General features: G+C 35.3%; 1 protein-coding gene across 3 annotated transcripts in view; it reads left to right on the forward strand.

Moving 5' to 3' along the window:
- LOC138709288 (facilitated trehalose transporter Tret1-like) overlaps positions 1 to 16,743 on the forward strand; it is a 39,069-nt gene that overhangs the window by 10,116 nt on the left and 12,210 nt on the right. For 2 of the 3 annotated variants that reach the window (XM_069839950.1, XM_069839949.1), the window contains 3 exons: positions 8,808 to 8,898; positions 11,072 to 11,207; positions 16,187 to 16,395. In XM_069839950.1, the coding sequence (XP_069696051.1) occupies positions 8,848 to 8,898; positions 11,072 to 11,207; positions 16,187 to 16,395 (396 nt within the window). In that variant the 5' untranslated portion in view covers positions 8,808 to 8,847. Of the gene's footprint in view, positions 1 to 607; positions 669 to 8,807; positions 8,899 to 11,071; positions 11,208 to 16,186; positions 16,396 to 16,743 lie in introns of those variants that run through there. The other variant, XM_069839951.1, reaches the window with a different exon arrangement.

Below are 16,743 nucleotides of genomic sequence, written 5' to 3' on the forward strand. Positions count from 1 at the left end.
CGCTCTTTCCAACTGAGCTACCCGGGAACTCCACCCCACACCTTCTCAACCCTTCCCTATATATCCACACAACTCGCGTGGGCTGACGAAACGCCAGAGACCCACATCGAGTGCTCACAATCTCTGTGTGACTTGGAATTGTGGTTTTATGTTAACGTACACAGTGACGTATATATTATGCAAATCTAGTCTTTCAGGTAAGGCTCCCTGTAAAGCAGATTTGAATAATTTCAAGGGAACAATTTTTCCCTTGAAATTATTCAAATCTTCTTTACAGGGAGCCTTACCTGAAAGACTAGATTTGCATAATTAATTTAATTAATAATAATAATAATAATAATAATAATAATAAATCGATTAATATTCGGATATATTGATAACCAACGGTCATTATACAGATCAATATTATCTTAATCAGAGATCATTTGAACCACAAGAGCGAAGAAGATGGAATTTGTCTTTTTCGTCGCTTTCATCGTGTATCTTCGCTTTTATCGTTACTCCAATACGCACACCTCAATGATAATGCATACTTCAATTATCTCTGATATAGCATCGCTGTTTTGTTTCACAAAGTTCAGTACGGCCTGGTGGCTAGTGGCGAGCGTCGTCGGCGCTGCTGAACTATTGGAATTATCAACTTTTTTCCGAGTATGTTAAATATGAAGGTATGAAAAGATAATTTACATGATGTCATATGACAGATTATGTTATTTGTGTACATTATACTCGTAATTTACGGCAGTGTAGATCCTATGTGTTAAGCTAGGGAAGATTATTTGATAAGATATAACAAGGTAAAATATATGTTAATAAGGTCCACACCTGTCGAGTAACGGTTAGCGCAGGCCTGGGCATCGGGAGCGGATCCAGACTCTAAACGGGGACGCTTAATACTCATCCGTCAATGAATCAACGCTGCGCGGTGTTAGGCGGAGAAAAAAGGGAATGAAGAGAAATCATATGGCTCCCCGTGAGAGAGTAGAATCCGCTCTTGCTGCTCAGCCTTGGGTTAGCGCGTCTTGCCGCGAAACCAGGTGGCCCGGGTTTGATTCCCGGTTGAGGCAAGTTACCTGGTTGAGGTTTTATCTGGGGTTATCCCCCAACACAATATGAGCAAATGCTGACTAACTTTCAGTGCTGGAACCCGGACTCATTTCACCGGCATTATCACCTTCATCTCATTCAGACGCTAAATAACCTAAGATATTGATAAAGCGTCGTAAAATAACCTACTAAAATAAAATATATCTTTTGGTATGATGGGAAGGTAATTATTTACTGTATCAATACCGTAGTTGTTGATGTGCAAGTGTTTCACCATTCACATAGTGTATTGTGCTTGTGACATGGCGTTGTTTAACATGTAAGTATCTAATGTAAGTTACTAATATGAAATGGCTTTTCTAACTTAACCTGTCCCTAACTACCCTAACATAACATAACCTAACCTAATTTAATCTAACTTTCGGAGAGGAAGGGTTAGTCTAATGTGTAGTTGGATGGAAGTTAAACAGGTAGAAGTGGAGAAATAGTGGATAGGAGCGGAATCAATGAAGTAAATACAGTAAATACGGATGGGATACATTTTATAATGCAGTATCTTATATTATGTCATAGCAGAAAGGATAGATTTTGAGATATCGTTAGAGAAGAAAAAGTTATGTGTGTCACGATTTTATATATATTGAATACAATGTATAAGATAAGTTAACATGATTTGGTATCAAGGGATACATGTATGTTGTATGGTGCGATATAATAAGATAGGCTATATGATACGATATGTTTATATAATATGATAATATATGTTAGGGTAGGTTATATGATTTGGTGAAACTTCGGTATCTCCCCACACTACAAACGGGAGAATGAAACCTTTTCACATTCCTCAGCCTCATGTCACTTAGCTATCTCCTAAACTAACCCACTAACCTTGTCACATACCTCGGCCTCATGTCACTTAGCTATCTCCTACACTAACCCGCTAAACTTGTCACATACCTCGGCCTCATGTCACTTAGCTATCTCCTAAACTAACCCACTAACCTTGTCACATACCTCGGCCTCATGTCACTTAGCTATCTCCTAAACTGACCTACTAACCTTGTCACATTCCTCGGCCTCGTGTCACTTAGCTATCTCCTAAACTAACCCACTAAACTTGTCACATACCTCGGCCTCATGTCACTTAGCTATCTCCTAAACTAACCCACTAACTTTGTCACATACCTCGGCCTCATGTCACTTAGCTATCTCCTAAACTGACCCACTAACCTTATCACATACCTCGGCCTCATGTCACCTAGCTATCTCCTAAACTAACCCACTAACCTTGTCACATACCTCGGCCTCATGTCACTTAGCTATCTCCTAAACTAACCCACTAACCTTATCACATACCTCGGCCTCATGTCACTTAGCTATCTCCTAAACTAACCCACTAACCTTGTCACATACCTCGGCCTCATGTCACTTAGCTATCTCCTAAACTGACCCACTAACCTTGTCACATACCTCGGCCTCATGTCACTTAGCTATCTCCTAAACTGACCCACTAACCTTGTCACATACCTCGGCCTCGTGTCACTTAGCTATCTCCTAAACTAACCCACTAACCTTGTCACATACCTCGGTCTCATGTCACTTAGCTATCTCCTAAACTGACCCACTAACCTTGTCACATACCTCGGCGTCGTGTCACTTAGCTATTCCCCTCATTTAACCTATCCGAGGCAAATTAAGACTCTAATCCTGTATGTGGTATGGGAAGATATCGAAGATTGAACTAAGATTTACTATGTGTAATGGAATATAAAGATAAGCGTTCACTACATCGTATCGCACTCCTCGGACGAATCGCACGCAACGGATATTTTAAGTGCAGTGAGTTCACTGTAACGGCTCTACCTCATCTTCTCATCGAATTCTCTATCAGCTGTTTAAAATATCTGATGTACGATATTGACATTTCTGAAAACAGGAGTTTTAAGGTTAGGTCTGTTTATCATGAGTGTTAGCGAATAGGAATTTGTAATGTTTCATGCTTCTTAATTGAAGAGAAAGAAACGAAAGTGATATTGGTTATATAATATATATGTAAGAAACGACTTGATTATTGTAATAGGAATGCCTCAAATTATATAATTCTTCGCAGTTTTCTATAAGCGAATTAAGTTTTCCGTCTGCCATTCTGGCGCGACAATGAACATGACACAACAGAATGGTAACAGTCGAGCAATTAAAATTGATTTATTAAAGAAGGCCATGATCGCACACTTCAGAAAAGTTGCTCATCCGAGAAACGTGGACGAACTTACCGAGAGCCGATGCGTGCTATACGATATAGTGAATGCTCATCTTAATATTAATTTTTACATGTTCGAAGAGAAGTAACAGTAGTTCTTCGCTATTACGCTCTCGTTAGCCAATGAAAATTATGTTAAATGCAATGTATTATCTATCGAAGTGGTGCACTATGACAATTTCAGTCACATACTCCAAATCTGCGGGTCTTACTGCATCTGTTGATCACTTAAATTTATTAAAGTCTACAAAGTGAATCTTAGGTAAATGTGTAGTCTATATTAACGGTACCACTGATATTAAGGGAGCTCATACAGTACTGCAGATTGTATACCTTTAACGAAATTGTAAATATCTCAGAGACAATTAAGTGGATCTTTCTCATTTTTTGTACACAAATAGGTGGTATTTGGATCTCTCATTTGGCATCAACAAGTTTTTAATTAACAGATTAATTTATTATTTTTATTTGCACAAATTAAAGGAAAAAATTTGCTAGTACATAAGAGGAAAAACCTAGTATTTTCCAGAAATGCAGTGTTATGGGATGGACCACAGTGAACTTCCTACGTTACAAAGTTTTTGAAAAACATTTTTTTTTAATTTGTTGTAAGAAAAAAGTCAGTTTTATTGAAGTTATTTACTTAAAATTTTGAAATTATGATTATATCTCTAGGACAGTATATAGTTTGAATGGCTACAGATATCCTGATAATTTTAAATAATTTTAACAATTAGTTCAAAAGATGTCATGCTTTTAGTTTGAAAAATAGAGCGCGCTCCAATTTCAAGACGAAAAATTGTTCTACGTGGTACATTCATTAAGTTCTGAGACTGAGGGCATAGTGGCGGTGTGGTGCACTAGAACGGATAGGTGGCGCCGTGATATGGTACCTTGTCAGTTAGTCTCTCGTCCCAACATCATACAGTTACGTGCATATAGTGTAAGCAGAACTACGGTCATTGTTGTTACGGTGATTTGAATGCGCGCGTCGGAACTCGAGTATGTTGCAGTTTGAGCAACGGGCAAACGTCACGTTGTGTCAGAAATTAGGCGAAACTGCTATAACCGATCATAACTGGAGACGAAACATGGTGTTTCCTTTACGATCCGCAACTGAAGCGACGATCCGCCACCTGGAAAACGCCATTATTTCCACGACAGAAAAATCCGCAACAAGACAGGTCAAAAGGCAAGGTGATGCTTTAACAGTTTTTTTTATTCAAATGGAATTGTTCACATAGAATTCATCCCACAAGGTGCAACTGTAGACAAGATCCTCTACAAAGAGATTCTTGGCCGTTTACGCAATTCAATTCGTCGTAAGCGTCCTGAGCTTTGGCATAGGAAGAATTGGCTGATGCTACACGACAACGCCCCTGCACATCGCTCCACCCTTGTCCAAGAGGAACTTGCAAGGCAACAGGTCGCTGTTTTGCCACACTCTCCGTACTCACCTGATCTCGTACCATGCGATTTTTTTTCTCTTTCCCCTCATGAAATCAATCCTACGAGGGCGTAATTTTTATGCGGCCGAAAAGGTCATGACTGTCACAAGAGAAGCCATACGGCATCTTCCTGCCAACATCTTTCAGCAGTGCTTCCAGCAGCTACACCAACGTTGGCAGACGTGCATAGCGGCCCACGGCGACTATATTGAGGGAGGATGTCGATCTGTTTAAGTTTACGCCGTATCACGCGGCATTTTCTGAGACATCCAGATTCTTGTGGGTGCCTACCCTTCAGGCGTCAGTGTCAGAACTTAATGACTGTACCACGTATGTATGGCGCGGACACTCAAGAAACAGAAGTATTGATGAAATCTTACATTCAGTACTGAAAATAGGTTCTACTTGAAGGCAGTGAATCCATACTTCACTGTTTAACCCATTTTTTGAAAAACATAAACAAGAGATTTCCTGAAAAATAAAAAAGTGTTAGGCGCTTAGAAGCGTTTCGTATTAAAAATTTGGCTGGCTTGGATGCAAATGTAAATTTTCGAGAAGTGTTTTTACAAGTAAATTGCCATAAACGAATACTGCAGTCCTATTAAATTGTTGCTGTTTTTTCAAAGAAAGTAATGAACTAATGAATAATTAAGTAAAAAATATTGATACTCATATCGCTTCTTTGCTGATATACAAAATTTTATGAAAATATGTCAAATAAGAATAAAGATATTAAATTAATATTGTGTAATTACACCCCCTAAGAAAGGGTGGGTTCTCCTGCCTAACGTAATGACAGTTTTCACATAAAAATATTATTCTGTCAGTAATTACTATAGGCCTATAAAATGTTACAAAAATTTGTCGAATATGCATAAAGTTATTAATATTGTATAATTATCCCCTCTATGAAGGGATAATTTTCCCTTGTGCCGACATAATGAGAGTTTATACATAAAATAATATGCTACTAGTAATTACTATACATACATAATTGTATTACAATATGTTAAATCGAATTTAAGTTAATTTTCCCCAGCTAGATTAGCGTTTTTTTACCACTATGCGAGAAGCCCATTTTAAAATTGGTCTCCTGTAATGTCTCCACATGGAAAAGAGAATGATATTCTAAACAATTTACTATATCGATTGTTGCCCGTATATGAATTAAACAATCGGCTTAGGATTATTTAGCTTGAATAAAACACAAAACCATACTTTGCACAATCGAGAACCTCTAGTTAGTATTCATTTGTCACAGTTTATCCTTGCCACCCAATTTTTTTCTGATTTTCTTATCTCTCTCCCATTGAAGTATCCGATAAAGATGTAGGTACATCTTTCTCCTGTCTTGTGTAACATCCATATGAACAACACTGTGGCATTTTACTGTCTTCAAACTAATAAGAAAACTTCTACTTATTCGAATTTAATAGTTTTCTTTTGCTACTGGAAGTGGGCGTTGGGTCCAGAGAAGCGCGCGAGGTCACATGAACCAATCAGAGCTCCGCATTGTCGGCAAGCGGCAAGGAAAACAGTTGCGCTGCTCTGTGTATACAGAGCACTAGTCCCGGTTGCAGCCTCGTAAAACCAAGCCAAAGCTAAAGCCTATTAACTTCATAACGTATTTTTTTTTACTATTTTTTCTACCCCTGGCCTTCGTGTTAGCCTATGACCTTCATCTTAGTGAGATTTCAAGAGATAAAATAGTCGGTAATCTGTTTGCGACTCAAACGACAAAACGTAGCCGCCGTGTTTTTAGCACGGTTCCAAACTTATCGTGTTAGGGGTCACACAGCAAGCTTGCTGCATGACTTCCACCGACAGAGTCGTTAAAATTTTTAATGATGCTTGAATCTCCATCCTCTAATTTGAAGTATTCTTTCATCACTTGTCGATGCTCATAATAATTGTAGATTCAGTACTTAGAATTATAGTTAGTTTAACATTAAAATAACATTTAAGACCTTGAATTGCCCATCATTTATTCCATGTGTTCGTTAAAAAAATTTCCACCTTCAGTAGTTTTAGATATGCTGAGGACACGATAATGAAGAAATACGCATAAGATTATTTTTCTCGTTCAAAAGTACTTCCGGATTGAATATTGTGTTCCACTACTTTACCTTCACCCAGTCCTACTTTTGAATTTAAAATTGCACTCCCTATCTTCAGACACATAGGGTCGATTTCTAAACCGAGGTCTAGACCACGACCATGGCTTTAAACCGCGTTTGGATTTATAAAACGAAGGTCTTTTTTCATTTTTCTGAGCCATGGCTCGAAACCATGGTCTGAAGCAAAGACCACGAGTGGGGTAGGCTTAAAACCATGGCTTCGTGTAAACAAGATGGAGGCAGTAGATCAGCTGGATGATTATCAAAGGAAAATTTGTGTCTACGAATATTAAATCCCCGGATTAGAGCGATGAGAGACAGGGATAATCCTTTGTAACTATGTAACGACAATAATTTCAGACGAATATTTCGATTTTAGAAGGAATCGACGCAAAATTTAGGAAGAATGCTGAATAATAATCTACAATGAAATGAAAGAGGCGGCGAGTTGACAATTTTTACATCTTCTTGTTGCTTTGAGGGAAGTCAGATATAATATTTTATATTAATTATACCTTTATGCCTATAAGACGATGTAACTTAGTTCTTAGTCTTTACAGTAGTTTTGGACATTTTATTTAATACTTGAAAATGATATGTATCTACAAGAATTTGAAGCAAACATGATTTTGTCTTCTTATTTTAAGTTTTATGCTACTGGGGGTTTCCATGTAGTAGACTTGTTATATGCGAAAATAGAACCAGATTACATTTTAGTTTCATTTGAAATTTTGATTCCAGTTAATATTTAGGTTATTAATTCCTTAGAACCGGGTCTTTAGGTAGTTAATGTTGGTAGTAGTTGTGAACAAATAATAAACTACAACATAAACGCTCGACTTGTGCTAATTATTTGGTCAATATCATTCTGGCACCTAAAAATCCGTTCCCTATTAAATTAAAAAAAATACGTTTCCTATTAAATATTAAAGTAATGATAATATTTTAAACGCTCATATATTCTGTAAATTAGTAAATATAACAATACCTTAGCTGAGAACAAAAGAATGTGACAATGCAGTTCAATAAAAATATTAATCACGATGTTCATTTCTTTCTAATATCGACTATTTACAGGAATAAAAATCGATTCTTAGCTACGTTGCCATATATAAAACCCACAAATCTCAGTTTCTTTTCAAGCCGCGTCTCGACTTCGTTTTAGAAATCGCATAAGGATTCAGACCTCGATCGGGTTTAAAACCCGAGGTTTGGAACCACGATTTCATCCATGTTTTAGAAAACGACCCATAATTTTAAAGAAGATGATAAACCCTAAAAAAAAAACAATCGGTCCGTCTGTTTCTGAGGTACAGCCATGCAAATATCATTTAATGAATTAAAGAACATATTAGATTGTATTAAGAAGATACTGTGCTATTACTGTGTGTAGAGTGAGATCGCAAACTCGTGGCAGCAACATGCGCGAGCTTCTTTCTGAGTCTTCGGAGTGGGGGGTTCCGTGTGTGCGGGAGACTGCTTACTCAGAGCATACTGTTCAAACACCCCCAGCAAGACTCTTGGGCGAGTCCATGTAAGTGGATGCCAATTCGTCTTTCGCGCAGGTATCACTAGTTTGTGATCGGGCTCTACTCGAAATCAGATCTGTTGTTTGCCTGGTATGATTGGTGTTCTTGTTGTGAAATTGTCCGGAGTTTATTTTTATTTTCCTTTTTTGTTAAGTTAACCTACACAAAATTTGTAGCAGCATACATGCAATGTATACACGTAATTAGGTGCAATTTATTATTTGTCATTCTCACTTATTCTATATTAAGTTATCCTCGGAAAAGTGCACTAATTTATAACACTATAATCTAAGCCATCTAATCTAGTAACGTTAAATTGTGTACTGTATACTTATAGATTATCACGGAAGCCTTCAGACATGTGCGTCATGCAAGTTCATAACACTGCATTGTCCTTACTCTGCAGATTTTTTAATGGAGAATTGTAGCTGAGTTCGTACATAAACATGGAGACTTCGGAGAGCAAGAAGAGACCGCACAGATCGGCATATTCGCAGGTAAGAAAATTAAGAATGAATTAAAATATCTATTTATCAATAATATTATATGATAATATTAAAATTCAGCAGAATAAGAAAGTCTAAGTCCACACCTGTGGAGTGACGGCTAGCGTGTCTAGCCGCAAAACCAGGTGGCCTGCGTTTGAATCCCGGTCGGGGCAAGTTACCTGGTTGAGGATTTTTCGGGGTTTCCCCTCAACCCATTATGAGCAAATGCTGGGTAACTTTCGATGCTGCACCCGGACTCATTTCACCGGCATTATCACCTTTACTTCATTCAGACGCTAAATAACCTGAGATGTTGATAGAGCGTTGTAAAATAACCCACTCAAAAAAGAGAGAGACTAGGATAAGATTTGTGAAAATAAATAGGATTTGACATGTCTACCATATTATAAAGTTATGTTGTTTGGTGAGACATGATATGGTGAGATATTATATAGTGTTATGTGATTATATTTTGTGTTACATAAATGTTAAATTACATTTTATTTATTAGGATTGATTACATGATTCTGTACAGTGTGATAGACAGATTAATGGTAGCTTGTATGATATGAAGAGACAAGATATGACGTAACATGATATGGAGTGATGTAATTTGATAGGTATACGGTATGCAATGCTTATTTACTTACTTACTTACTTACTTACTTACTTGCTTTTAAGGAACCCGGAGGTTCATTGCCGCCCTCACATAAGCCCGCCATTGGTCCCTATCCTGAGCAAGATTAATCCATTCTCTATCATCATATCCCACCTCCCTCAAATCCATTTTAATTTTACCTTCCCATCTACGTCCTCCGCAAAGGTCTTTTTCCCTTCGGCCTCTCAACTAACACTCTATATGCATTTCTGGATTCGCCCATACGTGCTACATGCCATGCCCATCTCAAACGTCTGGATTTAATGTTCCTAATTATGTCAGGTGAAGAATACAATGCGTGCAGTTCTGTGTTGTGTAACTTTCTCCATTCTCCAGTAACTTCATCCCTCTTAGCCCCAAATATTTTCCTAAGCACCTTATTCTCAAACACTCTTAACCGATGTTCCTCTCTCAAAGTGAGAGTCCAAGTTTCACAACTATATAGAACAAACGATAATATAACTGTTTTATAAATTCTAACTTTCAGATTTTTTGACAGCAGACTGGATGACAAAAGTTTCTCAACCGAATAATAACAGACATTTCCCATATTTATTCTGTGTTTAATTTCTTCCCGAGTATCATTTATGCAATGCTACATATGATATATTACGATGTGATGTGATCTGATATGTGATATGATATAGCATCATACCGTAGCATGTCCTCGGACCATACTGTTAAAGGCGTATTTATTTCGCTGGAAATACTAAGAGACATATTCAAGAACATCACTTAAATTTCACTTCGTCTTGACTTTCTCAAGTCACAAGTTAAACCATATAAAGTAAAGTACCGGATCCATATTCAGAGACAATACTTATCTTTCCCTTGACTAAGTCAAGCTTAAGTAAACAGCAATGTTCGACGTCATCATATAATGACGTATTACTTCCAGCCCACAGTTGCTTCATACAGAAAGTGTGGAAATCATTCAATAATTGCTCTACATTCCGCTTCAATCGTGTAACTTAGGCAAACTGTCATTCAAATGGAAGAAACCGCAGATGAAGGTGTAGGCTTAAGTTATATCAGAAAGCTTGCTTCGAAGTGTAAAGACTGGGTGGAGAATAAGAAATCCTTAAGACCCTATTTTACAGTGAATGAAAGTCTAAAGGTTCAGTATATAACATGATGAATTATGGTGTTATTTCTTACAAAGAAGAAAGAATTTCGAAGTTATTTTCCATTAAAGGCATATCACGTTTTCACTCTCGTCGTGCAAAAAACATTAATAAATATTCCTACAAAGACTGGAGGTCTTTCTAAACAAGGGGATCTTAATGATCTTTATACATTTTAACAACACTTACAGTTTCCAAGACAACTCCTTGTTAAAATAAATTAATGTAAGAGTCTCGTATAATTTATGTGAATAATGTAGACTAAGAGAACCACAAAAAATTCAGACTACTTCCACTTTATATCTAAAAGTAAAGCAGTGATCCCTTAGGACAATCTTCATGAAAATTCTTGATTTGTTAATTCATATTATTTATGTTGGTGCGCTTCTATTTCTTGCAGATGGCCTACATCGTCGTTGCCAGTCTCGTAAGTACGTCAACAGGAATGGCTTTGGGTCATTCCGCGGTACTGCTGCCGGAACTGCAGTCGTCCAATAGCAGTATCGTAGTCGACGAGGAAACCGGGTCCTGGATTGGTAAGCAACATTCACACCTAACTTAATCTTACGGAGTTTCATCAAATTTAGGTCTAATCGACTATTGAATTTACGTTGAGAGCGGTCGGTAGTTTCTACATTAAATTGACTTAGTGCCTCACGAAAAACGTTTAGAGAGACTAAGCAGGCTTCCAATAGATAATCGAGTAGCAAGATGGATGAATAAATTCTAAGAGAACAGGACCCAAATGGTCAGACTAGGAAAAGTAACATCGGAACTTGGAAATGTAACATCAGGCGTGCCTCAAGGGGCGGTTCTTGTACCTCTATTGTTTCTTATATATATATAAATAAATACTACATCTCAGATTAGGTTATTCGCGGACGACTGTATAATATATAGGCAAATTAATGATGAATCCCATATCGCCGCCTTACAAAACAATCTTAACGTTATTGAAACCTGGACGACAGAAAATAAAATGAAAATCAATGTCAGTAGAAGTAAGTCATTATCCTTCTTTAGAACGCATAAAAAATTTGTCTCAGATATCAGCTGAATGGTACACTTGTAAATACCTAGGTATATTTAAGTAACAAACTGGGTTGGGAGGAAGAAGTCACTAATTCCACAAGGAAAGCCTGGAAAGCACTACATTTCTGTATGCGTTTTGTGAAGAAATCTAACCGAAGGTCAAAAGAATTAGCGTACAAAACTCTTGTTCGCCCAATTATGGAATATGGAGCAGTAGGTTTGGATCCGTACAGACAAAACCAAATCGATTCAATAGAAAAGGTCCAAAGCAAGGCAGCAAAATATGTCAAAATGGGAAAGGGGCATGGTGAAGAGATAGTAAAGACTTAGGGTGGGAATCTCTTAAATCAAGGCGACGAAAAACCAGACTCACCGCATTGTTTAAGGCACAAATGGGACACAAAGCATGGACCGACATCAATGCTAGATTAGCAACACCATCATACTTAGGCAGGTCTGATCATATTAGGAAGTTTAAATGTAGAAAACAAAGAACGGACGTGGCAAGATTGTTAACAGCACAATAGTAGACTGGAACAGCTTACCTGCGGCAATCTTTCAGGGTGGTTCTCTCAAAATCAATACATTAAAGAAAAGATTGAGAGGATTAGACTGAAAATGTAATTATAGGTGCAGTGTAATTATCTAAGTTGTGTCATGTAATTAAGTTGATATGTAATAGATGATATGTAATTTAGTTGTTATGTAAATAAATTAAGGTGATATGTAATTAATTAAGATGATATGTAATTAAGTTGATAAGTAATTAATTAAGGTGATATGTAATTACTTAATTTGGTAATAGTTGGGTGAAATAGAAGTACTCGTACTTATAAGTTATTGTAGGCGTTATTATAGAATAGTTTTTTTATTTATAGTCCTAGATTTATTGCATCTATTTATTTATAGTTAGAAACAAATTTACGTTTATTTTATTTTATTATTTTTATTGCTGTAATTATTGTAATATTGCAATGGATTTATTGTATATTATATATCACAGTCACCGGGCGTATACCCAATTGCAGCGTTAATAAATACATACATATTTCCACCAGTGCATAGAATTTAACAAGTTTACTGATAGAAATGATCCACGTTGTACACATTAAATACTTACGTTTGAGAGAATGTCTACCCAATGTCACTCTAATTGGATGAATATCGAAAGTAACAGTCTAAGGTTCTGACATAAACAATATATTTCAATGAGTGTGTACTTCCTCATTAACCTCATAAAGTAGTCTTTGGAAGAAGTAGCATGCGGTATTGAAATTAAATAAACATTTCAGTTAATAATGCTTTAATTAGAGCTTACCCTGAGCTAAGTACACTTAACACACATAGATTTAAGAAACAAATCAGATTAATTACCTAATTGTTTAAGCTAATTGAGTTAAAAATTGATACTCTAATATTTATGTACTTTTGTATTTTCTATTTGTATATATTGTTGTATGTATTTTACCATTTATTAATGTTATTGTGCTCAATGAACTCTCCTAATTTTGTGACATATTTTGTATAACTGATCTGAACTGCGCCCGAGCACGAGCTTCTACTCTTTCAGGCTGCAATGCCTAATGTAGCTCAAGTGTAAAGAATTAAATAAATAAATAAAATTAAAAATTAAATTTAAAAAAATTAAGATATTGCCAGCATCTCTTGAATGAACTATTTACACTCGTCTCAGGCTTACTGAATGATGGTAAATGTATAGTGTACATTCCTCAGGCTGCAGGCTTATTAGGGTAATATTTTGGCCATTTTTGGTGAAAAATATGTTTTTCATTTTATCGCTGCGCTCTTTAAATGCGTAGCATGTATACATAAAAAGTGATTTTTCTCAAACTAAATTCTCTGCTCCTTTCTATATATTCAAAATCTAGAGGCTTTTACAATTGTCAAGCTATCAAGCTGACAATTTTTCTGCATGTTATATTAAGTGTTGTTAACAAATAAGAATATGAGATGTTTTGACATGTTAAGTATGCTTAAACTAAAAAATAATTTGTTTAACAATAGGTAGTAAAAAATTAAAAATAAAACTTTTGACAAAATAATTTTTTTTCTCGGCTCTAAGGACATATTTCTAAAATATGGATGTTTAGTGCTTTTTACCTACAACAAAGATACTGTAATTCCTTTTCTAGATCATATACTTTAAATTTGTACGAGGAGATAGATTTTGAAAATATGCCCCAATTTTTTTAGAAAATATCTGGGTGATATATATATATATATATATATATATATATACGTGCGCAATATGTGTGCCAAAAATGAACAGGTGAACTTGGAAAAATTTATTTCCGATCCTCTCTTTAAGTAAATATTTCTTTATATTCCTTTATTTATCTTCTTGAATTGATTTCAAAAAGAGTTCTACAAACCTTAAATTAAATAAATGCTTTATACTGCTATTCTCTTTGATATTATAATGAATCTATAAGAATAATAGCCTGAAATTCTAAATTTCAATTAGGCTAATGTGTCACAATCTTCAAGAATTGATTTCAGAAAGAGTTCTGCAATCCTCAAATTAAATAAATGCTTTATACTGTTTTCTCTTTGATATTGTAATGAATGTATAAGAATAATAGCCTGAAATTCTAAATTTAAATTAGGCTAATGTGTCACAATCTTCAAGAATTGATTTCAAAAAGAGGTCTGCAATCCTAAAATTAGATAAATGCTTTATACTGCTATTCTCTTTGACATTGTAATGAATGTATAAGAATAATAGCCTGAAATTCTAAATTTCAATTAGGCTAATATGTCACAATTTTCAAGAATTGATTTCAAAAAGAGTTCTGCAATCCTCAAATTAAATAAATGCTTTATGCTGTTATTAGCTTTGATATTGTAATGAATGTATAAGAATAATAGCCTGAAATTCTAAATTTCAATTAGACTAATGTGTCACAATCTTCAAGAATTTATTTCAAAAGAGTTCTGCAATCCTCAAATGAAATAAATGCTTTATACTGTTTTGTCTTTGATATAGTAATGAATGTATAAGAATAATAGCCTGAAATTATAAATTTCAATTAGGCTAATGTGTCACAATCTTCAAAAAGTTCAGCAATCATCAAATTAAATATATGCTTTATACTGTTAATAGCCTTGATATTGTAATGAATGAATAAGAATAATAGCCTGAAATTCTAAATTTCAATTAGGCTAATGTGTCACAATCTTCAAGAATTTATTTCAAAAGGTTTCTGCAATCCTCAAATTAAATAAATGCTTTATACTGTTATTCTCTTTGATATTGTAATGAATATATAAGAATAATAGCCTGAAATTCTAAATTTCAATTAGGCTAATGCGTGACAATCTTCAAGAATTGATTTCAAAAAGAGATTTGCAATCCTCAAATTAAATAAATGATTTATGCTGTTATTAGCTTTGATATTGTAATGAATGTATAAGAATATTAGCCTGAAATTCTAAATTTCAATTAGGCTAATGTGTCACAATCTTCAAGAATTGATTTCAAAAAAGGTTCTGCAATCCTGAAATTAGATAAATGTTTTATGCTGTTATTAGCTTTGATATTGTAATGACTGTGTAAGAATAATAGCCTGAAATTCTAAATTTCAATTAGGCTAATGTGTCACAATCTTGAAGAATTGATTTCTAAAAGTGGTCTGCAATCCTCAAATTAAATAAATGCTTTATTCTCTTATTCTCTTTGATATTGTAATGAATGTATAAGAATAATAGCCTGAAATTCTAAATTTAAATTAGGCTAATTTTGCTCAATCTTCAAGAATTGATTTCAAAAGAGTTCTGCAATCCTCAAATTAAATAAATGTTTAATACTGTTATTCTATTTGATATTGTAATGAATGTATAAGAAAAATTGCCAGAAATTTTAAATGTAAATTAGGCTAATGTGTCAAAATCTTCAACTGATATGGAATAAGTAGCCAGTCATCCTCAATTTATATAAATTTTTTGGCCAGTGCATATGTGGCCATACTCATCGAATTAATATGGAAGAAGTACTCTATGAATAAATGTTAACGAATGTGTTTTCCCTCGAACTATCGAATGTACACCATTTGACACGAAAAATGGCCGCTTTCCAGTAGCATAAACTTGTCTGTGTCTTTCGGGTTAACACGCGATTCACACAGGGAAATATTAAGAATCAAGATCCGAGGATGAAGTCTATGTGCATGTCACGAAATTAAATATTCCTTCCGAAGCATTTATGGTTTAGCGATAGAACACTCATTTGTCATTCTAAATATCGGGCTATAAAACGCACGCCTATAAACACGTCGTATACGATGGTTCCCAAGTTATTCCGAGGTGGTACTTAGTCTCTGGAAAGCGACAATTTTCATGTCAAGGGTTAACATGGAAAACATTATCTGAGATTCGCTCTTCAAATACATAATTATTTCAGCCAGCCTCTTGTAATCAACATGAAAGAAATGTTCTGCGAACGCTTTTTCACTTAATGTTTTAGCCAGTGTGTATTCCTTCACCAGCCCTATCGGTTGTCTGTTCGGAGGATTTGCGATGGATGTTTGGGGAAGGAAGCGAACGTTCGTCATTTTCAACTTGTTGATGGTCCTGGGTTGGACGGTGATCGCAGGGTCACAAGATATCAGCATGCTGATCGTGGCACGCATTATCGAAGGCTTCTCGAGAGGAGCGGCATTAACAATTATAACGGTACAGTTTTGAAAATAAAATATGTCAGTAAAATAAGACTGGGGTCGGCAATCTACGAAACGCATGCCATAATTTTAATGACATACGAAAATTATCAGGGAATAACTAGCTATTCATTTGTAATAAAATTACCATGTGATTATTATTTAATATTACATTTGGTAAGGAGAGTCTGTACTTCCATATCTTACAATGTTAAATTCCTCATTTTTTGTACATTTTTCTCAGAAGTTATGAAAGGTACAAATGTAGAAAAAATAGGGCATATGTAACATATCTCTATGTATATAACCAGCTAAATAAATTTAAAATTCCACTGAGCGGTTGGCAAAAAAAGACCATTGATAA

Source organism: Periplaneta americana, chromosome 11 (assembly GCF_040183065.1).
Source record: "Periplaneta americana isolate PAMFEO1 chromosome 11, P.americana_PAMFEO1_priV1, whole genome shotgun sequence".
Lineage (NCBI taxonomy): Eukaryota > Metazoa > Arthropoda > Insecta > Blattodea > Blattidae > Periplaneta > Periplaneta americana.